This window comes from Manacus vitellinus, unplaced genomic scaffold (assembly GCF_001715985.3).
Source record: "Manacus vitellinus isolate BGI_N305 unplaced genomic scaffold, ASM171598v3 scaffold_49_pilon, whole genome shotgun sequence".
Classification (NCBI taxonomy): Eukaryota; Metazoa; Chordata; class Aves; order Passeriformes; family Pipridae; genus Manacus; species Manacus vitellinus.
The window spans coordinates 5,512,953-5,537,626 of NW_021940603.1; the positions used below are offsets into that span (position 1 = coordinate 5,512,953).

General features: G+C 38.9%; 1 protein-coding gene across 3 annotated transcripts in view; it reads left to right on the top strand.

The window, feature by feature from the left end:
- The window catches only part of NYAP2 (neuronal tyrosine-phosphorylated phosphoinositide-3-kinase adaptor 2), a 133,021-nt gene that overhangs the window by 4,065 nt on the left and 104,282 nt on the right, over nucleotides 1–24,674 (top strand). For 2 of the 3 annotated variants that reach the window (XM_008931228.3, XM_018080049.2), the window contains exon 2: nucleotides 2,798–3,040. In XM_008931228.3, coding sequence (XP_008929476.2) covers nucleotides 2,835–3,040 — 206 coding nt within the window. In that variant the 5' untranslated portion in view covers nucleotides 2,798–2,834. Of the gene's footprint in view, nucleotides 1–2,797; nucleotides 3,041–6,988; nucleotides 7,068–24,674 lie in introns of those variants that run through there. The other variant, XM_018080050.2, reaches the window with a different exon arrangement.

The window sequence follows — 24,674 nt, forward strand, 5'->3', positions numbered from 1 at the left end:
TACAGCAGAATAAAAGCTTTTTATTTCAGTCTTTTTGCAACTGGAATGACTTTATCCTCCTGTTCAAAAAATAAACATCATAATAAAAGGAGATTCAGTATATCCTAAGTGGTAGCTCATTTTTGACTTACAAAGTGAAAGGAAAACAATGAGGGAAAAATATGCAGTATTGTTGTCACGAAAGAGAATGCGAAGTAGATGAAGTTCTATGTCTTGGGGAAAAATGAATCAGAACTGCATTTATTTAAAGCCTGTTGAAGTTATCTTCAGTATAAAATTTTCTACTATATTTCAGGAGTAAAATCTGGACAAATCAATGACAATACTGCCATTGAGTTTACTAGAGTGAGGTTTTTCTGTTGCGCAGGTTTATTTCAATTTAATTGAACATATGCAGAAACAAGGCTTTATTAGAAGTCCAAAATGGAAAAAACCAGTGTAATAGCCATCTGCAGGGGGGAAATGGCCTGGACTTGAACCATCAAAGAGCAGATATCATTTAAGGAGTTCAGAGACAGTGGATTTAGAGCTGTCTATGCTGTTAGCATTGGCTTTAGTCAGGTAGGTGTCATGCTGTAGAGACACACTCCTAGGAAGGGGCTTTGGTAACTGGACTTACATTTTTTAATCAGCAAGGTTGGGAATTGGTCTAAAACAATGTCTGCTGAAACACCAGTAACATTGGTAGAATCTGTTTAGCTCATTATCAGCTTTCCAATTTACTTCTTTGCAGATAGTGTGCCACTTATGGTGAATATATGGAATGGCTGAATGCCTGTTCCAACCCAGTGGAGTTCTAGTCTGTTCCAATGTCAAAGCTGTGTAAAATGCCATGCATGCACGTTGGGCTGCACTAAGACCTCCTTCACTGGTTTTACCCTGCAGGGATTAGTAGGAGATGCTTATACCCATGCCTGAAAATGTTTAAAGATCATTTCAGTGACCCTGAACATCAGCCTTATGCTCATGTTCAGGTTTAGTTGATAGAAAAGGTTGTCTGGGAGGTAGAAGAGGTAATAGGAGCAGACTCTTTGCATTCTCTGAATCTTCATCATTTTAACAGTCATGTCATCATTGTATAGATATAATTTTGATATACAGACATGGGGAACAAGAGAAAATTATTGGTGTGCTTTTAAGGTATTAACTGCCTGAAACCAGATGCTTGTTGCCGTTGTCACTTCAAGTAATCAAAAACGGGGAGAAAAACATTCAAGGGTGGAAAAATATTTCTCTGGTTTTTTTCATCCCTTGCATTCTCATGGTCAGGGCTGTGCCTGATAGCCCACAGTGGATTGCTGGAATCCTGAAGAGCATTTAATTTATTTATTTGTTTATTTATTTATTTAGGAGCAGTGCCTATTCAGATCAGGATTTTACTTGTTCAGCTATGTGATAAAGATTAGAAATATGACATTACATTAGGAAAAGGGGGAAGGATTTTTGTTGCTGGTCACACAGGAACCCTGTCCCTAAAAATCTGTGTGCAGACTGGATTCTCATTGTCTATTCAATAAGATCACTTCTAGTTGTAGTGCTGGCAGGGTTCTCAGGCTGATTCCGAGAAGTCACACAGTCCTTCTTCGGGGAAGGGAGGAATGCTGTAGGAGTGAATAAGCAAACGTGCCTTTGAGAGCTGAGTTCAGCTTCCAGGTCTGCCTGCAGGTCACTCAGTCCCTCCTGCAGCGACTCCCCAGTTGTAAAATGAGGACCCCACACAATACAACTCAAGGTTGTCCTGTCTCTGGACCTTACAGGACTCAGTGTTTAAAATAACATGGCAAAACTATTTTTTTTTAATAAAGTTCTATTTTACTTATCTAGTAAGTAGTTAATCCAATGCATAGACTTTAGAGAGAGACAGCATATCTCTTGAAATTCTGCCTTGCCTTTAGTCTCCTGTAGTATTTACTGATGTGTCAATCCACCAGAGTTCTTGCAACTCCCAGGATGTCTGTTGATGAGTGGAAAACCTTTGGGGCCTTTCTGAGAGCTTTTAGGCTACCTGCCATAGAGCCAGGAATGACCTAAGGGTCTAAGTGTGTCTGCTCCTTGCTGCTTAGCTGGAGGTGCTGTGAACCCAAGTGCCTGTCATACCTGTGGAAGAAGTATGGAAGTCTGGAGAATTTCAGGGCTTTAGAGTTCTGAAGGACCCAACTCAGCTGGGCTGTCTTGTCCATTCTTGAGCCTCAAGCTAGCAAGGTGTTGGGCAGCAGATGACCAGGGTTTATGGGCTCATATCTACATTACTAAGAAATACAGGAAACTATTTTACAATATTTCTTTCTAGATTTTGTACCTGATGAAAATTTTTTTGAAGAAAAGTTTTTTGTTTCAAAGAATTGAACAATATTTTTCACCTGAACTTTGGAATATCCTGAAGAATAGGAATTTTGTTTAGTAATCTGCTCTGGTGCAGCCTTATCTAAACTGTAAAAAGCACCTATTGTCCTGTGATGAAAGCCTTCTCAATCTAATTTAAACTGAGATTGGGGGATGTCAGTGTCAATGCAACTGGTGGGTATTACAAAAAGGGAGAGGATGGGAGGAAACTTTTTTGGGATTTACAGTGTGTAATTGGATGGATCTGCACTCCCTGGAAGAAGAGACTCTTGATTTTGTCTCCTCTTGTCTCGAGTAATGTTCTGAATTGCTTTGTTTATTATCCTTTAAACAGGAGAAAGTCTGAAAAATTGTCTCTTATGAAGATGTTAATTACAACTGACACAATCTCGCTGTCATAAACCATAAGCTATTTTCCTACTGATTAAGGTATTATGTGTTTTTCAACCTGCAGGAAACGTTGCTTTCCTTTGTTCATTATCTCCTGCAAGATGATGAGTTCTAATCAGGAGGAGGTCACTTTGGGCGCTTTTCTCCAGTATATTGAAGATATGGGGATGAAGGCCTATGATGGCTTGGTTATACAGAATGCATCAGACATTGCTCGAGAGAATGATCGCATGAGGAATGAAACAAACCTGGCTTACTTGAAAGAAAAGAGTGAAAAACGTCGAAAACAAGAAGAAGCAATAAAACGGTAAATATTTTGCTAAAAAGATGAGTGATCTGGCAGAGTGAATGAAAAGTGAGGGGTTCGGTCTCAGGTATGGGAAATATGTGTAGACCAGTTGATTTCCAAGCAGCTTGCTGGTAAAAGCAGTGCAGACCACTGACCCATGTCAGGCTTGTAATTGCACTTTACATTGTATAGGCGTGATAGTGAATGCTTCTTCCTCCCTCAATGGAAGAGAGTATTCCTGTCTCAATATATTCAGTTTGAGCTTGTGTGGCATCTTGAACAGGTGTCATTTGTAACAAAAAGTTTGGGTCTCAAGAATAAGAGATGTAGATCTAGTGAAAAATAGATTCTCAAACTCTCAGTGATTTTTAGATGGACAGTTTGTACTTTGTGCAAAGGTATATTTGTGTGTGAGCGAGACAGGGAGAGCCTCGCAGGTCACAATAAGCTCTCCTTTAGCTGATGTTTTAAATCTGGTAAATTTTCAAAGCTTTTTAATAACTATCTGAGGTTTTGCAAAAAAAAAAAAGTCTATTATTTGCGATTTCCTCTCCATTCTGTGAACTCTGAAGTCAGTAACAATCTTGCAATCATTTAAAGGAAAATGGATCAAGCCCCTGATGGGCAGTACCCAATAATGGCTCTTCTTGAACAGTTCCATTGATTTTAATTGACAGTTAATGAGGGGAGCACTTGCCTGACCTGACCTCTTGTGCCAGTGGATATCAATGAAATCTCTGCAGCCTCTTGGAGAGGAGAAGAAGGTTGAATGGAATATATATAAATACTTATTACATACACATTTGCATTATTTAAAAAAATGGGTTTTCTTGAAGTGAGGTTAAAATCATCCATCCAAATGCTATACTTTTATGTGCAAATGGATGGCTTGAGCACAAACTGAGAGACCCTTTGAATTTTTTCCCCCAGCATGAGTCTTCTGTATTTCAGTTTAAGTGATTAAATTTTGTGCTATGTCTTGGGTACTGTACATCCAGGTGTAACAGACATGCTGCGCTGTGAACATTCAAGCACTGCCTCAATAGTCTGATTATTTTGATGGAATATTAAAAAGAAAAGAGCAGCGCATACAGTTTGACAGAGGAGGGAGATAAAGGAATGTAAAGGAAAAATATGGCTGCTTTATGTTCCAGGAAGTGGAGCTTTTTGGATTGTCAGCAACTTAGTTGGAGTGATAAGAATAATGTAAAATTAAGGTGAATACAGCTAACTAGGCTGTACTCTGGCTAACCTGTTTGTGTGTACTTTTGTATGTGTGACCATAAAGGCCACTAAGTACCAGAACAGGGTTTTTTTTTTGAAGAAGTTTCTTGGGACATGAGAGAGTAAGTTGTAGACTGACCTGGTTCTTTGTAGTCCTCTAGCCAAGCTTCTCTACCTAACTTGAATGGTGGTAACAGTATTTCCTACTGTGGTTTGTTTGTGTGGTTTTGTTTATTGATCTTGGCAAAGTGATTTGATGAAGAGCTCTGGACAAATACAGATTATTTAGGTTGAGCCAAACCATGAAATTCTTGCTCATGCTAAACTGATATCACTGAGGACAGAGTTCTGATCCTCGGTGATATCAGTTCAACTGATCCTCAGCTGAAGACAGGATTAGGACCAGCAATGTAGTGGGTTTATTAGAGGAACAGCATGTATCTGCATGTGGATTGGAGGCATCAACATTTCCTGAATACTGGGCTCTTCTGTGGGAAACTGTGTTTGCAGTGGTCCCCTCTGATCCCTCTCCACCTGTCTTATCTCAGTAACACTGAGGGGATAAACAATATCTCTCTGAGGAAAAAAAAGTAGGAAAAACATCTTAGAAAATCTTGAAAAACATTCTCTTCAAGTCTTTTTCTCTGTCTCTTTCTTATGGAAACTCTTAGAGGTAAAAAAAAAAATAAAATGATACTTGTGATCCTTGATTAGAAAGACTAAAAGCAATGACAGACCAAGGGAGAACATCTGATCTGTCTAAAGCAACCATGATGTCTGAAGTCACTTAGGCTGATTGCAATTGAGTCTGTTCCCTGTAGTAACCTCCAGAGATTCATCCAAAACCATGTTATCTATTGAAACATAGCAGACAGGAAAGGTAGTGTAGGATTATTGATTTCTTCTTTGTTCTGTTCTATATTCCTTAAGTCTTTACCTTATCTTGATGGATATTTATATTATCCCTAATTCCTGATACTGTGGCCTAGATAGAAAGCGGTGCACATGTGCAGTGATAACAGTGCTACCAGTCTGGAGACTACCAACAGCTGCAAAAAATCTCCTTAGCAACAAGGGAGTCATCCCCTGTGATTAACTGCAGGTAGATTTTTGAGCAGGAGCAGGGGTTCCCACAAACACTCTTCTTTGGCATGTGGAGATGAAAATAAAGCAGTTGTAAGTCTTTGGACCTTATGAAAATTATCTGATAGTCCAATTATTGAATTGTTTTAGAAGCTAGTTTACCATTTTTGTATTTAGAAGCTATTTTAGTGTTCAGATGGTCTCTCTTAGAAGAAGGCTGGTTGTGTATATTAAAAACATAATAATGAGTAATGTATTAGCTAATAAAGTGGTGGTGTTCACACACAACACTATTTGGAAGCAGCTGTTATTTACCTAAATCATCTCATAACTATGCTGAATGACTTAAGTTCATTGAAATGCATTAGTCTGAGCAGTTTGAAAACAAGATCTGAAAAATGACCTGAAAAAAAAAATGTTTCATTGCACATTTTGCCTTCCAAAGAATACACTGTGTTGTCTTTCCTCAGTAGCACTGATGTACCTTCAGTGTGACTGCTGTCTCATCATGTGTGGCTCTGATAGGTTAATTGTGGGGAAAAATGTATGGATCTATTTTCAGGAGATAAACACAGTGTATTGGATTGGAAAAAAAAACCCAAGCAACTAGTCTTTGTCTGATCTTGCTGGGCTGAGTCAGCTGATCTGATCTGAATTTCTGACCTAATTTTAGTATGGTATTTAGCGATCATGCAGAGAAAATAAGGTTAATGTGCTGATTAGTAGCTGAGAGTAAGCCACAATAAATAAATATATATATATCACCTAATGTTTAGACCTTTTTCTTCCATCTTTTATTTGTCTGGTCTCATTACATGATCATGTCTATTCAGGCAGCTGTGTCCAGACCAAGAGAACGTACTGGCATATTTCCCACAGAGCCTATAAATTGCAAATAAAGTTATGGAGCAGTATCATTTTCACTGGCAATAAAGTTGCAGTACTGTGACATGTACATTTGCCATGATACAGTATCTGCCCTAGGCAGCATTTCTGGGAACAGAAGGTAGATTTGCCTCAGCTATTTTGGGTGCCAGGAAAAAGGTGAGTATTTGGAGTTTATATAGGGCATCTGTTAGAATGAGCAGTTGCTTTCTGATTCACCCATAATTGAAATACATGTATTTAGGTACTTTATTGTACATTGTTTTGTGTGGATACTTCACCAATGCTTTCCTTAATTGCACAAATACCAACTCTTGTAACGAACAAATAGCGAACCCTCCTTCTCTGAAGGCTCAGACATGTTGCAGTAATAGGTACACTTTTAAGAGGTGCATGCATTTAAAGTTCTGGCTTCTATTTTTTTAGGCATAACTTGAGCTACTGTTTCTGTCAGGGAAGTTGTTGTTTTGATTTGTATCACTGTGAAGATGTGACTGCTCTGGTGTAAAGCTGGTGGTGTTACTGGGCATGAATTTCTACCTGCCAAATCCTGGACTTAATCATCAAAATATTTACTTCTGCTGGTTTCCCTTACTTGTAGCTCATTCCCAGGATGTAAATGGCTCTGTGGAAAACCTTGTTTCTGCTTGTTGAGGGAAGTATCCAGGCAGATGCTGTCAATAGGAGGAGCTTTTAGGAGCACTGTTCTGTGCTAAAGCAAACAGAAATGGGCCAGCCAGCCAGTGGCAGAGTTAAGCTCTTGTAGTAAAGAAGGAATTGTAATGAACAGCTGTCATCCTAACCTCTCCTTTCTTTGGCAAATCAAGTATTGAAGACTAACCCATCAGCAAAAGTAAGATCATATTTTTCTCTTACCTTTTTTTTTTAAGTTGTGGAAGTAATTGAATTCAGGTATTATCTGTCTTCAGTGTTCTGTAGTTCCTATCCTTAATTTCCTTCATGAACAAGACGAAAATTATGTGTCCTTCAGCTAAAAGTTGTGTTATCGAGCGTGGGTGACAGCAAGCAAATATAAAAATATTTCTATGCATGGGATTATTCACTGCCAAAAACTCTGTTCAGCTGAGAAAATGTGTGTAATCTTAGACTATATGGACATGCTGAAGTGTTTCTGCCAGAGTAAAAAATAACCTAAATAAAATAATTTCATTATGAACTTAATGTTCTTAATAATGTCTTGAAATCAGAACAATACTCTGGGTGAAAGAATTCTTAAAGCACTATTTCTTCTTTTTTTCTGAACATTTATCTGTACTTTAAAGTCTGTAGTAAATTACACATTTCTAAGTTTTTAGGAATAAAAATTCAGGCTTGCTAGATTATAATATCCTTATAGCCTGACATCAAGAAAAAGGTGAAGGAAGTGCCATAAATATTTTGGATCATAGTGAGAGCCTTGGTTGAAATACTGCAAACACATTATTGAGATGTTATATATTATAAGCTTGTAACCTGTTATTGTCTTGGTGTGTTGGTGAAGGGGTTTTTTCTTTCTGTGTATTTTTGTTTGGTTTTTGTTGGTTTTTGTTTTTAATTAAAATCTGAGTTCACTCAGTGAACGTGATTTTTAGATATGAGGTCAGTGGTACATGCTCCTTTTAATCAAAGGGTTTGTGTTATGAGGAAGCTTAACTGGGGCACTGGTTGTTTTCTTTATCTTCCTCCTGGACATGTTGCATGCTCATTTCATCCTAGATTAAGTTATTGCTCTGATACCACCATTACAGTGGAAGTGGCTGACAAAGTGTGATAGAGACTTATTTTACCGTGATTTCAAAACCTTTTTCTCATGAAAATATCATAGGGTCTCTTTTGAGGTTGGGTTGATGTAGAAAGAGTAGCATTGATAGCTTTTTATTCATCAGGAGTAAGTAAAATGGTTATGCAGTCAGTGACCTCCAAATGTATTTTTGTTGCATTTATAAGTAAACAGATGTGATGATCTAGCCAACAAATCCTCCCTTCCAAATGCTCATATCCATATGGCTGCCTGTATTATTGCCACACAAAATAAACAACAGACACAATGTATACTATATTATATTGCTGTTGCTGTTATTCTGAGAAGTTTTATTTTAGAACAGTCATGCGACTAATGTCATTTAAAATTTACCATACAGGCTGATAGCCAGGTTTGTAATCCAAAGTTCCAAGGAAATAAAGCAGAAATCATTATCAGTTTGCCGTTTAAATGTTGATGTTAGTTTCGATAACTCTTCCCAGATTTTAGGACTTCTGCTTACAACTTTTACTTTCTTTTGGGCAAGTTACATGACCTCCCCCCCTTCATCATTCCACAAATTGCTCAGACCTCTACTGGCCCACTATGTAGGTGGGTGCACTTTTGCTCAGGATTCATTTGCTACATTTAAAAGCATATTAGAAGTGTGGGGTCGTAGAGAGTCCAGAATGCTTCTAAAGAGTTTGCAACCCCTTTTTCCCCTTGTTAAAATCCAGTCGAAGTGGCTCTGTGTGTTCGCAGGCTGTCTGACCACCTGTGTAAATGAGCGAGCTGGCCTTGCTCCAGTTCCATTTGGGCGTGTGTTCCCATACAACCTCCAGGCTGGTGCCGCCTCGGCACTCTGAGTCATCCTGGAGGAGTTATGTTGTACCTCCGGAAGACAGTCCTTGGCACGCTGTTTCTGAAAGATGCTGGGGGGCGTATGGATCTTAACGACCAGTTTGCAGTCATTTGCTCCCATTCCACTTTTATTTCTAGTCTTTTTTTTCCTCACTATTTCTTGATTGCCTGTTAACTATAGGATGTGTAATTCTAACTTCTCCCTGGCAGTTAAAATTATCCAGCATTACCTCTAACTGAAAAGTCCCTCTTAGCAAGAGAGATGCGTGTAGAGCTATGAAAATGTAGATATTTTGCATGATCCTGTAGAGTTCTGGTGGTGCCAGTATTTCTAGTCAAAGGTTTGCATTTGTTTGGAAAATGTCTTCAAGTGTATTATGAAATTGCATAGAGTAGAGTAGAATTGAATAAAAACTGTTGTTATGAAGACTGGATAAAAAATAAGGAAGGCTTTTCAGTTATACCCAGATTGAGTCTTTGCAACTAATCTAGGATGGACTCCATTAATGAAGAAGTACATTCAGTAATATACTCAGCACAATTCATATGCAAATTAAAAGCATTGATCTGTTCTAGTTCAAGGTTTCCAATAACCAAAAAGTACTCCATGCTGAAGTTCACTGACACCTGACAAATGCTGTAATTGCCTGTGACCTGAATTTGGCATTCATGTTAAAACCTGAAGGACAGATACTTGTACAGAAAATATGCAGAAAGAAGTCTCATGAGCCATTAGTAGCAAAATTGCAGCTAGTCAGAGTCCTAGACATGCACACATGCATATTCACATGCACTTTGAAAATTTTACCAGAGCTCTCTATACAATAAACGCTGGCAATACGCAGCCCCAGTCTGAGAACCCAGCAGAACTGATGCTCTGTGCTAGTGTTAGAATAATAAGAGTGAATCTTTCTGTACCTTCAGGAAAATCCATTATTTAACAATAGCTGTTCATAAAGTTGAAGAAAAACAAACATTTTCTTTCAGCAAAACAGCTCAGTGCATTGCTCTTTTAAGGGCCATAAATCACAGCTGTATTTGGCTGGGTTTGATATTAATAAAGATTGCTTTAAGCCTCATCCAGCTGGCAGGCGTCTGTGCCTTTTGCATGTTCTTCTCAGCACTGTTCTGACAGGCTATGCATGCTTCTATTTATTTATTTATTTATTCATATTCCTCCATAGGAACACTGTATGGTACTTGATTATTTGATTGGGATGTTAATTTTCTTAGCCTAAAGTAGAGAGTCTGCTCTTGGGTATGCCCCTGAAAAAAAAGAATATCACACTACTTCTGCAGCAGAACCATCTGGTGAAGGGGGTCTTGTTGTCAAGTTATGCTAGATCAGTGGCTAAAATTTGTATGAAAAAAGGAATGTGTATGTGCATTGCTTAGTTTTTTCTGCAATTGGATTAAAACAGGAGTAAGGAGAGATTAGAGAAGAAATGGATTGCAGAGACGTCATTAGCTGTGGGGTTTATAGTTAATTTGAGACTCCTTTTATTTTTCCTTCTGGCTTTCTACTTCAATTTGAATTGTAATTGTAAGCGTAGTCAGTTTAAAAATATATAAAAATAAACAAGCACACCACAAAACCCCGATAAAACCAACCAAACAAAGAAAACCCATCACGTGGAGTGTGTGCTGAGTACAGGGCCTTCACCAGCAGTACAGAGCCAGCAGGCATCTCCTGTGCAGCAGCCGTGGTGGATCCGGCGTGGGTGGGCACAGCTCAGCCCTCGGGAGAGCCCCGCTGGGCCGGGGGCGGATACTGCAGCTCCCCATGCGAGCTGCTGTGAGCCTGTGAATGAGCAGAGGGAGCTGCTGTGGTCCCACAGAAGGCAGTCATAAGTGAAATTGTTTTTTATTTCACTCTTTATTGCACAGTACCCAAGGACCCCAAATGGAAATTAGATTCCTCTGAAACACTAACCCAGTGCACGCTGAGCAAAGACAGCTCACAGTGTGAGCTGAAATTGTACCCAACAGGTGACTAAAGGGACAGCTGAAGAGTTAGGGGACTGCTCATTTCCTTCCCTATATTAGTAGAGCAAAGAATAAATTGAAGTGTATCCCCAGTGTTTGTGATGAATTACATCCAGCAGTACTCTCTGAAAGCTGGAGAGAAACAAACACTGTCAGCACTCGGGTAGGTGCTTCTGGAACGTGTCAAGATTGAGGAGACCATCTGAAACCCACAGAAACATTCCTGCCAACAAGCGTGTTTCTTGACAAAATGGTAACATTTTAAGAGATCAAAAATGAGAGTAACTGCAGGGTTTTCCATAAATTAATAAGATTTACCTGGGTTTAATCCATTTCTCCTTCTGGTGGATTATATAGGGTGTATCTCGCCAGTAGATCCTCTGCGAGCTGAGGGCACTTTAGTTATTAAGTTGAGATCACATGTTGGAGCCATTAAGTGAATTGCTTTTTACAGCCTTTCCCTGAATGCTGGGGCAAATGCCGTATTTCATACCCTTAGCTAATGTTATGCTGTAATTTAATTTCTGAAACATACTTTTAATTGAATCTTTAAAGACAAAAGGAAATTGCTGAGTCCTTTAGTATTGCAAAAAGAAATTGTTGAAAAATGTAGCCCATCTAGAGAATAATCTTCTATAATGAAACTCAAAGTTTGTTTTACTTCTCTGCATGCAGCTACAGAGAAGCAAATTCCCGCTGTCTGCAGAAAGCTCAGGGCTGAAACAGAGGTGTTTGGAAATGTGGGAATTTATTTATCCTATGCTCCGCTTTGTAACTCTGACATGAGACAATCCTGCAGCTCTCCACAATATGTGTGTCTGAATAAGTAAACAAAGAGAGGCTAATTAAAAAATTAGTCTGCTAAGACCAAAATCATGTTAGTAAGAGCTCTGACTGGTGATCTCATTTTTCTGATTTTTGTTAATGAGATGAATTTGAGAGAGAGATCAAACATTTTGCCATAGAACTGAGTATTACAACAAATTCAGTTATTTGCATCTAGTGACTGCATCTGATATTTTAGTGGTTAGATTTTGATATTCATCTTCCATAGGCAGATGGATTCAAGGTAGTTTCAGAAAAAATCCTTATAATCTGTATGTTATGCAATTCTGATATGGGAGAAACATCTTGATTGGGTCAGCAGGGGTGCTGGTCTTCAATTTTATGGACATCTGATTAAAAATAATAGCAATCAATGCTAAATGCTGCCCACTCTAGTGGAGAGAAAATCCTGGAACATCACTTTGTGTTTTAGTATCCCGATTCCTTTAAATCAGCAAGAGGTTTTTAGTGGAGATTTTCCCTTTTATTGCTACTCTAGAAAAACCTATGGGTACATGGTGGAAGTGAGGCATGTATGGGGACATGAAGAATGTAAGTGGAGTAAGAAGCATCAGGTTTAAAAAAAAGAAGGATCTGAATTCAACCCATGAAGCTCTAGCAGAGTATCTTCTAATAAGGGGAAAGAACAAAGACAACATCTTGATCTTTATGTGCTGGGAGAGCTCTGTACTTTAGATGCCCTGAGTTGGTAGCAATTACAAGTGTGAGTGGTGCTGTTGGTTTCAAGAGCAGCCCCATGTAAATGATGGACAGACTTAGGAAGCCAGTGTAGGGGTGCAGGGAATCTATTTGGCTTTAACTAAAATTGAATTTTTATTTGGTTTTCTGGCTGGAAGGAAACAATACAGGTTATCTATTTTCAGGTGCTTCTACAAGCATGGAGACAAAGGATTGACTTTTATTAAAAATTTCAATTACATTGGGGTCTGTCTGCTTTTACATATTTGCTCAGAGGCTTGGGCACTCACTCTTTATGGTTAGGTTCCTTATAAATTTTTGCTTAAAGGCTGTTCTGTATCTGAAATTATTTCAGGACTTAGATATCTTTTCTGTAGGAGCAGTAGCACACAGGAATACCCTCTGTATGCCTGTTAAACACTGAAGGCCAATGTATGTCAGAAGTCTTTGGGCATTTCACGTCAGATTCTGGCATCATAGGGAGGTTCCTGAAAGTGCAGAAACAAAGTGCCTCACTAGAACTGACACCAGTCTGGTAAAACAGCCCTATGGCTGCCCCTACAGAGACAGAATCATCTCAGTAAACCTGGCTTTGGGTTGCAAGTGACTCCAGCTGTATTCCATCACTGGGTTAGGAATGGCAACCCACACGATGTGGGTCTTTATTAGCCTGCTGTATTAGCAAACTGCTTAATTTTGGTACCAGATGTTCAAGCTCTGATGATGAAACTCTACTTTGGTGTCAGGAACATCTTTCACAGGAATCTCCTGCATTGATTGTCAGCCTGTGCATTACCACATTAAAAAAGGCAATGACTGAATTTTAGAGTTGGTTTGACATGATTTTTGTTATTTCACTGGAACAGTCATCCCTCATTCCTCTCTATACCAGTTATGAGAGTTTAGAGGGCTGAAGCAGAAATACAGTATTCTTTGTATTTCTGTAAAAGTATTCTGAAATTTATGTACTGCACTTAATGCCAAAATGCAGCTGCTTTTGAAGACTGAACCATTTTCATTTGTGTTACATGCCTGTTGTTCTGAGATTAAAAGGTTTTAATCAGTATATCACAAATGCCATTTAAGAGATAAATTGTTTCAGCTTTACATCTGAACTGTTAGACAAAGCAAAGTGCAGCTTTTTTTCCTGGGAAATCATATTCCTGCATTCTTAATCTGAATTCTGCTACGCCCGTGATGAAGCGGATCAAGAACTGCATATGTACTTGCCATGGCAACCCCTGTATCACATGATGCACACACTAGTTCAGCCAAAGAGCTTCATGGCTTATTAAACAGGCACACACAGACCCAGACACACACCATTTGGCCATGTGACTGCTCTAGCCTGGGCAGCTTTTTAAAGGGAAACTGTGTTTGAGCATCATAGTGTTTTTACCAGCATCATCTCGCTCGTGTTCCTTCCTCTCCTCTCAGATGCTGTGCTGAGCTTTTTAAAAAATGGATGAAGGTTGAAAAGACTCTGCTCATAGGTTTTTTTCTTCTGTCTTTCATTTGGAAAAAATCTATGTGCCGAGATAGTGGGGGTTTTAATTAGTGTTTTTTTAATTAGACATTAAGGGGCTCTTTGCAATTGAGTGAGCTATGGTGGACATACTATTTTTCTGGACACATTTTCTACTCTCACCTCCTAGATTTCACTACGTTTCAGGAGAGTAAATGAGGACAGAGCAAAAAAAAAAAACAAAAAAACCCAAAGCCATCCCTGGTCCATTCCATTATCAACAAAGCATTCCCAAAACTACTTTGCTCTTTGCTGCTTTATACACTTCCACTTAGACCTGTTGATGGCAATGATCTCCAACTCCTTGCCCAACAAAATGTAGTCTGATAGAAATTTTTCCTAACTTTGCTTGTTTAAGAGAAGTTATGTCTGACACTTGATTAAGAAATCTGAAGGGCTCAAACCCCAAAGGAATGAGTGGTGGTGTGCAAAGACAATTTAAGAGATTGAGCTGGAATGAAGCAAGTGTGCCTGACCTTAATGTCCCCCAAAGGAGAGGAGAACAGCACCAGTGCAGTCTTGCCCCGATTCCTTTGCTATAGGGCACTGTCAGTGTGATCTCTGCTGCCTGCTGACAATGTTCTTGAGGAGGAGCACACTTGTACACGGAAGGGAGCTGCTGAAGCACTGATTCTTTACTAAAACAACACGCAGTGGAAAGGAATCTCTCTCCCATTTTGTTTGCCTCTCCTCTGTCAGGTGCCTGATTGAAGTAGTATGGTTTTTCTTTCTCCTCTAGTTGAAACCTGAGGTTTTTGTGGCAAGCACTTCATTTGAGCCCAGCTACATCACCAGGTGCCTGACTAAAATGGAGAACACTGTGCCCAGCAACAAAATACTGTGCAATACTGCATTAGTCTTAATTAGTTATTGCCAAAAAACACTTGAAGTTATTCAGGCTCTTGTCTGCTATGCAGATGCAATTTATCAAGTGTTGTAGAGAAACCAACTCTTAAGTACATGTGCTGAAGTTAATAATTTTTGTGATTTATGCTGTTGCTTTTGAACTTGAGGAAAATCTATTTTCAATGTTCAGTTCCAGTCTATCAGATTTTCCTCTTCGTTTCCCCAGTAATCAGTCAAGGTGCAAATACTGATAATCCACACTATTCAGTGAGAAAGTGCTGGTTCCTTGTGTTCTGTTTAAAATGAGTTTATTGTTCGGTTACCATTTCAGGGAAGATCCATGGTAAAGGAACAATAACCTGCTTTAGGAATTAATTTAGAGAGGTATTTGTACCTAAATTGACCACTAAACAGAGAAGGAGTAATATTTGTGTGATTAGGGACACAGTGAGAAAGGTGCTCTCTTCTGAAGTGTGTGTCCATGCATCTCTGCCAGCAATTGTACAAGGATTTAAATACAAAAATCAACCTTTGAGTAAGGAGACATTTAAGGTGATATGCAACAAAAAATCTTTTTGGTAGAATAACGTAGTATAGGTTGCCGTTTTTATTGCATTTTAAGACAGTACAGATTTTTCAGTATCTTTAATTTGTTAATAATACTTGCTCTGATATACTGTTAAGAGGGAAAGAAAACTTAGAGATCATTTCTTTTCTTGGAAGGCACTGAACAAAGGCCCTCTCTGCTCTGCTGAAAAGCAGTGAAGATTTTGACATGTGCTCCTAGCAGTCTGCTGCTGCTGTGTTGTGCTGCATCTGCAGAAGGGAAGTAGTAGCAGCAATATCTCCCCTTTTGTGAACCAGCTCTTCAGAATTCCTTCATTCCTACAAGTGGGATTGCATTTTCAAAAAGATTACCACAATCATTTTTTTTTTTTCTGAGAAACTGGTCCAAATCTCTCTTCTATTCCAAAATTTCAAATTTTGTTTATTCAGTTAATTAATGAGTTTTGCTATCTAAAGGTTTGTGTTTAAACCTCAGGTTTCTATACTGTTTGTTTGCAGTTATGGCAGTGGAAAAGGCCATTTCAGCTCGTGACAAAATATTTTGACTAGCCTCTTCCTACTTAGTCATTTGTTTGTCCTCAATATATGTTTATTGTGAATTGTCTTCCCAAGAGATTATAAACAAGATGGTAGCTGTCACTAGCTGATCTTTGCTGTCATTTATTGGTGTGCTGATCCAGGAGGTTCTGTGTGAAGTGGGTTTGTCAGACTGGGTCTAAAATTTGTGGAAATAATGTCACATACCAGAATACATCAGAAAAAAAGCCCAGTAACTTCATTGCAAGACATTTAGGGTTGCTAAGAGACAGAATGTAATTATCTGCCAATTTGTTTACCATTTCCAAACACTTCGAAGGGGGAGAGCTGTGGGCTGCCCTGAATTCTAAGCTATGTGCAAAATAAGCTGAATGCATTTTCTTGTCAAATGCAGTTTTAAGGGTATTTGGAAGTGACACGAGAACTCTGACCCGTATTTTTTTTTTCTATGTGTAAATATCAGTTATTTTAATTTCCCTCTCACTTCCCATATCTACATACATTGCATGCATTTTAACCGGTAACACAAAAAAATGTGAAAAAATGAAATGTATAGCTATATACAGATTTTGTAGTAAGAGAATTAATGGCTGTGCTTGATGGAAAATGAAACATTCTTACTTTAACCGTAGCAGTGCTTGGTGTTCCTGTGTTATGATTCCATTATTAATGTGTGCTAATGTTAATGTGAGGTTGACCAGCAAGTCATTCACTCATTTTATGTTTCTTTTTCTAAAATGTTTTGTGTTGTGCTTGTACTTTGAAATAAGTACTGCAGTTTATTTTGGGTGCAAACTAAGTTTGTTCCACAATGAAGTTGACATTTCTCTGTGTCACTGTGGCTATTATGGAGACAGTGTAAGATTTATGCCATCCTAAGCATGGTTGGTTTTAAAGGCATGCATCTGGTAATGAAGTACAAACTGTAAACAGAGGTTTCTCCCCCTGTTTTCAGAATGGGAACATCTTCCATTGCTTTGTCTTTAATGGAAATAAATATTCATTTTTAGCCAACGTGAAACCCTAGCTGTAAAATTGAAAAACTCACCACAATACTAAAGGGATAAGCATTTCTGAGCATCCTAATAGTAAGCTCAAGTCTGAATTCGTGTTCAAACAGTATCTTTGACAATGCAGTGCTGAATGTCCATACAGGTGCATTACTGTTTTGTAGGATGTTGCTCTGGGAAGGTTAGGAGACGTTGTCCTGGTATTTGGCCTCTGCACCTTGCCCCTGGCAAGGGCTATGAATCTTTTTGTTCACTGGAGTTCATTGGGACAGATGAAGGTAGATGTTTTTACCACGCTTCTGCAAAGCCAAACTTCAGGTCAATTCCCCAGAAAAATTGTCCTAGAGCAACTTTATCTGGCAAGGCTTTTTTTTGGGTAGAGGCTAGTAACCTCTCACCTCCTATCCACCTCTTCAGGGATGCACAGGGGAGATTTAGGGAGACTGTATCAGCCCCTCAGTGTCACTCTAGCTCATTCTCTGGTCCTTGTGGTTGCAAAAGGAGGCTTGGTTAAGTTCTGACGAAACACCTCTTTTGAAGTCTGCATCAGTAACACAGAGCTACAGGCACACTGGCTTGTGTCAGAGATGATCGTTCTTTTAACTTCTGCTGGTAGCAATCCAACAGTAGAAGTCTGCATTGGGCAACCAAAGGGTTAAATCCCAGTTTTCCCCCCCAACACCTGCTGACTGCTCTGTTAATCTGCCAGATCCCTTTGATGCTTGCTCTGTCCTGTGGGTTTGCTGTGGTTTCTGTGCTGGTGACATCAGGAAAATGTGACTGTGTGGGTCTTTCAGTGAAGAGCATAAGGGGCAGTCAAGCAGAGGTTTTTTAATTAATCCGATATAGAAGTCTAGAAGCAGTAAAAGGGGACCCGAATTCAGATACACCCCATAGACTAAGATCATGTGGAGGCCAACAGTGTTTAATCCATGTTTATTTCCATATGCTTTCTGAATCATCAGTGATTTAAGTACTTGTTCCATAGTACTCCACCACCAAATATAACCATTTTCAGATTTAATTTTGCACTATATCCAAATGTAAATGCCTCCACCTGTATGACCCAGGTGCCAAAGTTGTAACAGAAGGTGCCTGGATAAGTAGGATTGCCTGAACATTTACTGTTTGGCTGTAAGTAACTTAGAATTTGCAAGGGGATGCCATCTCCATATGGTGCAGACCTACCAGAGCTTTTGGTTTAAAAGGCTGAAGTAGCCTTAGGATAGCTGAGGTGAGTGGAACTTGTTCAGAAGGGTGAGTATGAAATGACAGCTTGAGAAAGAAATACACTGACTGCTCTTTTTCTCTCCTTCTCTGTGAAGTCAAAGCATTGATCTTTTTTTTTTTTAGTTTGAACTAAAACAAATTTCAGGTTGTTTGATTGAAAATGGTTCTTTGCTTCCTCAGTGGTGTCTTCAGTTTGCAAGAATTTTCAGTTTCTCCACTGGGATTATGAGGCCAGAGGATATAAAGATATCAAATCTTGCTGGTTTCCCGCTGTGTTTTTTAAAGCTTGTGTTATTTATTAGAACCAGTCAAAGACCAGCAGAAGTAATTTGATGAATAATTTGTTTGACAAGCAGTGGCAAAGTTCCTTAGCTGATTCATACTCTCCGATTGCCTCACCTTTGTAGTTGCTTTGTTTTCGCTGCTGTGTCCTGATTTGCCTCCTTGCAATACTTTCTGCTGAAAGTGATGCAAATCACTTTTCCCAGTCCTTTTCATCTTTCTCTGTGTGTGTGCATAGGAAAAGGCAAAATATGTCTGAGCATTTTTGAATCTGTGGTGGCTGAGGCTTTTACAGCATGAACTCAGACCTTGCTCTGAGCCCACTCACCAGAACTTAGAAGGGGAACAGGAGATTCAGTTGTGCATTCTTTAGAACAAATGTCTCTCATGACTTTCTGAAGCATTCGGGAGAAAATTTAGCTTAATCTTAAAAGTAGCCAGTTTTCTCTCATTGCAATTTTAGAACCTCATTGCATACATGATTAAATATTTAGTTTCCAGCCTAAAGCAAGTAGGTTTTGGGAGCAGAGTTCTCAGTCTCTGGCTTTTTTTTTTTAATTATTTTTTTTGTTTGTTTAATTTTTATTTATCAAGTGTCTCAAAGCAACAGAAGGACAGTTCTTCTCAACAGGGCACAATCTGTGACCATTTTTCATAAGATGGGATCTCCACTTCTTATAACAGCTGTTTTTAGGGCCTTTATGCCTATTCATGGAGGAAACTGTTAGGGTAGTTTAGTCTTTCTCCTCTTCCTTGCAGGTTGATGCTTTTGATATGTTTTTTGTTGGTTTTTAATGGGGAATGTGTGATGGGTCTGTGGTCAGATTACACCGTAACCACACTGGAAGAAAAGCATGGGTGGTCAAAAACCTTCACAATTTTGTAATCATAATGAAGGCTTGTATGCCAGTTCTAATTGCTGCAAGTGAACCATTTCCTGACCATGCTAATGGCACATCCTATTACCATAACCATGTCTCAGCCATGGTAGAATACCTGTTGATTTAGGATAATGGTTATAAAGAAGAATAGAACGAAGCACCCATCACTGCAGAAGATGCTAAATTTGCTTCCACTTTGATTTAATTGTTTTTGTCTAGGTGAGAAGCCAGAAACAGATTCCAACTGGATTCTGTTAATCAATAAATCTTTAATCAATGGATCTTCAATCAATGACTTCTCTCACTTTTCCCAAATCACAATTTGTCCTGAAGCAGTGAGGGCTAACATCATATCTAATGCAACTTCTTTAATTTACTGGAATAACATTTGGGATGAACTTATCTTGAACTTTATTTGCAATAAACCATTGGTGAAATGCTATTTTTTTTCATCTCTGCTTGGTTTATTTCTGAGCAGCCTGTTGCATTTTGATGCTATTAAAATAAGAATGCTGATGTAGGGTCCTGATTCAGCTCCTATTCATTATTCATTTGTACTCCAAATAAATAGTTCAGTGCTTGCTCCTTGCTAACAGCCATTGTGCTGCTGAAACTACTAGAGATTGCAGTAAGCAAAACAGAAGGTCATGAGCACTCCAGGTCTTTTGACACTACTGCAGCAATCCTTCCTTACAATTGCATAAACAAGCAACAAATACAGCACAATCAGTTGCCTTTCTCAGCTCAGCTCTGCATGATCATTAGTGGCTTTCCACCATGTGGAGTTGTTCCACCCCAAGGGAGATGAAATCCCACCTGAGAAGTTGTTTCTTCTCAAGCTGATGCATGTGCCAGCTGTTTCACATCTCCTTTCTTTGAAGGTGTGACAGGCTGTGAAGGAGCAGCCGAGGTGGCTGCTGACATCGCGTGCGACGGAGAGCGGGCTCTGCATCCCGGTGTTCACTCAGCAAATCAAGGGCATTAAATTAAGGCAGTAGGCCCCACATGCCATTTGACAGTAATGGTGTGTTAAACTCGCTACTGTCTGTGCATTTGAGGGTTTACTTGTAAAGTCACCGTGCTTTTTGATAGGATGGTCCCTGATTTGCGCTCAGCCAAGATTTTTCTGACTCTGTGGGATGCTTGAAAAAAGGGGACACTGAGAGGAGTTTCATTCTGCCTCGTGACTGTTGTGAAAGGGCCAGAGATAAGCAGTGCCTGAAATCTGGAGGGATGTGGTGGTAACACCTCCGTATGCCTCTGGCACCCGGGAGGAACTGGGTCAAGAGGAGCAGCTTGCTCTTCTGGTGTTTGTGAGCATGACGGAGATCTTGCTGCCTGTTTTTTTACAAGTTTTTGTAAACCTTGAGTGTCATCAAAGACAGCAGGTTAGCTAGACTTTGAGTCCAACCAAGTAGGACAGTGTACCGATGCTACCTTCCTACCTTTTTTATATATACTGATAAATTACTTTCAGATTCCTTAGTTAAACAGGCTGTAGAGCAACATCTTCAAGAAAAAAGTCTATGTTATAAACTGTCAAGTTTCAGTTAACTTCCCAAGCATTTTAAAATAATTTTAAATTAAATATTTTAAATTTCTGGTCATGTTCATTCACTTGCTGTAGTGTTTTAGTTATTCTCTCTCTCTCAGACAACTCAAAAATAATGACTCCTTTTAAAGGCACTGTGATTGGCAGGAGTATTCCTAAAGTATTATGTGATAGGTAATTTCCACTCATATTCTCTTTTCAGACTTGGGATTGATAGGATAGGTGCCAAACTGTCACATTATAGCTTTCGGTAATTAAAATATAGGATGGCACTAGTATTGGTTCTGGATAATTACTTGTTTTTAGAGCAAAGCTTTGACAGACAATATTATGGATGGTCTCTAGAAATTGGGTTTAAAAAGCATTTCTCATGCCACAGAAAGCATGAGATTATATTTTGCAGGTAGGGCTATTTGGAGGCCAGTTGGTACCATTTAATGTAGGAGATGGTTGAATGATTTGTGGAAAATAAGGTTATCTGACAAATTCAGCCCATATTTCAGTTAATAAATAATTCATAAACTGATCGTGACTTCCACAGTGCATTCATTATTTATAAGGGCTCACTGAATAATTTGTGCAAACAAATTTCAGCCTATAGAGTACCCGTGAGTTGTTTTGTGCTTGTTATTCTTATTGTGTGATCATGGTGTTTGGTTTTATTTTCTTACTGTACACAACTTTTAAGTTGGAGGGTAGTAGATAACATTGAATAGTTCCCAAAGCAAATGGAGTCATTTCCTGTATGAGACAAAGAATGTCATGCTTTGCCACTGCTGCTTTTAACACAAAAGGATTGTTGGGACTGGAGCTGTTTACATCTTCAAGCAGAAGCCCACAAAGGTGTGGTTCAATTGAGCTTAAGAATTATAAGTCCAAACACTCAGTGTCACCCAGCTCTGCGTCAATTTTTCTCAGGAAATGTTTTTATGCCTAACTCGCCTTCTTTTCTTCCTCCTTTATTTTTCCCCTTCAAGAGAGTTTTTGCAGGTGCTTCTTTGCTCCTTTCCTTTTCATGAAAATTGCAATTCATCTGTTTTCCAGGGGAGTTGGATATTGAGGAAGGGAGAAAGGATGAGGAGTAGGAGATAGTAACAGGAATATAAATAATGATAATAAAAACATCTCCTGGAAGTTATATATATATTTCAAAAATCTCCAATAAGAGAGCTTGAACTGATGTAAATAAATCCTCAGTGCCTTATAAGTAAAACAAGAGCTTAAAGGGGAGTATCGTGTTGTCCAGAGGAAGAAGGCTGGAGAGACTAATTTGATTTCCCCTGCCACAATCAGCACTTAAGAGAGCAAAAAGTTACCAAAGCAGGGTTTTGGAGAGAAGGATTTGCTTTTCTCTCTGCCATTGTTACAAAATACAAGCTCAAGAAAGTCACTAAACCTGTTTTTCTTTGCTTCCCCTCTCTTTGCCTTCTTCCTATACTCAGACTGTGAACTAATTACAGAGCTAACTGTGACTCTGCTATGCACCAGTGGGACCATGGGATGCTGGACACAGCAGCATTGGAATGTCCTGCCTACAGACACTTCCCTCAGCCTCAGTGGGAGTGGTGTGGTGTATCCTGTGTACCACTTGAGTAATGCTGCTTGATTTTTTTATCTTACTCGTCTTAAACTGAAATAGGTTGTTGATCATTTTAGGAGACTCAGACTGTTTCTTCCTTTATGTCTTGCCATGCTTTTTTTAAATAATGGAAAAGTCTCTACACATAAAATGGGGGTAGCATTCCTTAATTGCCAATTCTGTGACAGACTAAAGTTCAGAAGCCATATAATTCCATTACCTGTAGGAAAACAACTGGAAACAAGTTTTCAGTTTTCATTAGTGAGAGTTGATGAGTTATGAAAAGGAGTTGATAAGGTACTCCTTAAGCAGCTGTGGAGATGTAAATTTTGAGGCAATAGACCTTTTATCAGTAGCTTGGGTTAATAGCTTGTTAACTCCAGTCTGTTTCAAAGTGATACTGAGCTGGTTTATTTTGAGGGGAAGCAGAATATAGTATAAAACTGCTACTTACATCTGTATGCTTAATGTCCCAGGTTTTTGTTATTGTGGGCACCAGGTGTCTTTTGCACCAGACATCTGGAGTGATAAGCAAACCCCCCTTTTTTGTGTACGGACACATAGGTAAATGTGGTGGAGTCCTGGAGTTACTAATGTGCATCTTGCTGAGAAAAACAGTCACACACATCCTAATTATTCCTGTTTGGAAATCAATAAATAATAATGTTGTCTGATATCTGTACAACTGGATCATCCAGAAGCTCTGAGGAAGATTAAACCGGCCTCATGCTTCACGCTAGAATGGCATTTCTGAAGGCCTGGGTATTGAGTGCAGCTCATGAGAAAATCTGAGGCACTATTTGAGATTATGTTTGGATGCTGGAATTAAATCAGAGAATTCCCATGAGACGTGTGACGCTGTTCAAGTTGCATTCCTCAGGCAGAGTCTCTGTTTCTGTGTAGTATTTGTGATGTTGGGAGGAGAGTCTGGATGACTTGTTTGTAGGGTCTGGATGCCTTTGACCTAACTAGGATGAAAGTTGGAGACTTGCAGCTACCATGTAAAGGTGTAATTTTGTGATGACAATACCTACTTGGTGTCAGACACAACGTGGTGACCTCTTATCATCATTGCATCAGGCAGCAATTTTTGTAATAGAAATAGTTCCCTTATTTACACTCACTGGTTCTTCACTGGGAAAGAGAGTAGAAATGAGCATCCTCATTGTCATCACTGGATGTTAGCCCAGCCTCTGAATTAAAAACATATCCCATATGTGAGTTTAGGCACTGAAGCTTGGTGTTTGGCCTTCAGTCATAACTCCCTGGATCCAGACAGCTCTCAAAAATTTGGGAAAATTTAACTCAAGATCTAATTCTGGATTCAAATTTCACTGCCTATTAGATGCTTTCATAAGCTTTACCTGTCTGTGAGCCACAGAAACAGAACTGTGTTTTCCAAATAATATGTAACCAGTCATTCTACTGGAGTGGGATTGGATACTTATGAGAAATACTTGCTCATGTCCAAAAGTAAGCCTTTCAAGGTAGGAACAAAGAACATTTGGAGCAGTGTGTTTACTGAAAAGAAATTTCTGTTCTGTCTCCACATAAAAGGGTTGTTTTTAGCCCAAACCGTAACATGAACACCATTGAAGGACTTCTGAGCTATGAAAGAAGGGGAGGTAGAACTTCTTAAGCCAGTTTTGCTGCCGAAAGTAGGTGCTTCCTAAAGCTGCATTCCCACCGTAAAATGATGTATACCATTGTGAATAAGGTACCGTCATTTAAACTACTCATTTTGTTTGAAAGAAAAAGCAAGCTCTCAGTTCACCTTCAATACTTTAATATGTACCACTAATAACCATTACATTTAAAGAGACACTATTATGCCATATGCCCTTTTATTGGTCTCTGAGGAGTATTTGCAAGTACACAGAGATGTGTGTAAGTTATTGCTGTGATAATCAAACCATGTGTGTCATATGTCACTTAGAAATGATATATTATTTAATAAAAAAGCTTTTTTTAAATTAAGCAATACTTCATTTTAAAACATGTGTAGGCATTTATCTTTCATGTAAGATTAAATAAATATATGTGTCATGGAAGGGGCCAGAATTCTGTAAGCAATAGATGAAGACTATGTGATCAGACTTGGAGCCCTCAAGAAGAAGTACCACTTCTTATGTCCTCCCACATATTGTGCTCAAATTATCATATTTCCCTTTTCCCTCTGTTTTCATGGATAGTCACTGGCTGTGTAATTTAATTGGCAACACTTCTATTGCTTGGGTTATCAGTTTGTATTTTTTACTAAATTCAACCATCTTTATGTCTAAAAAAATATGAGTTTTAAAATAGAGAAATTCACAGCTGGAGATTTTTGATCATTCAGT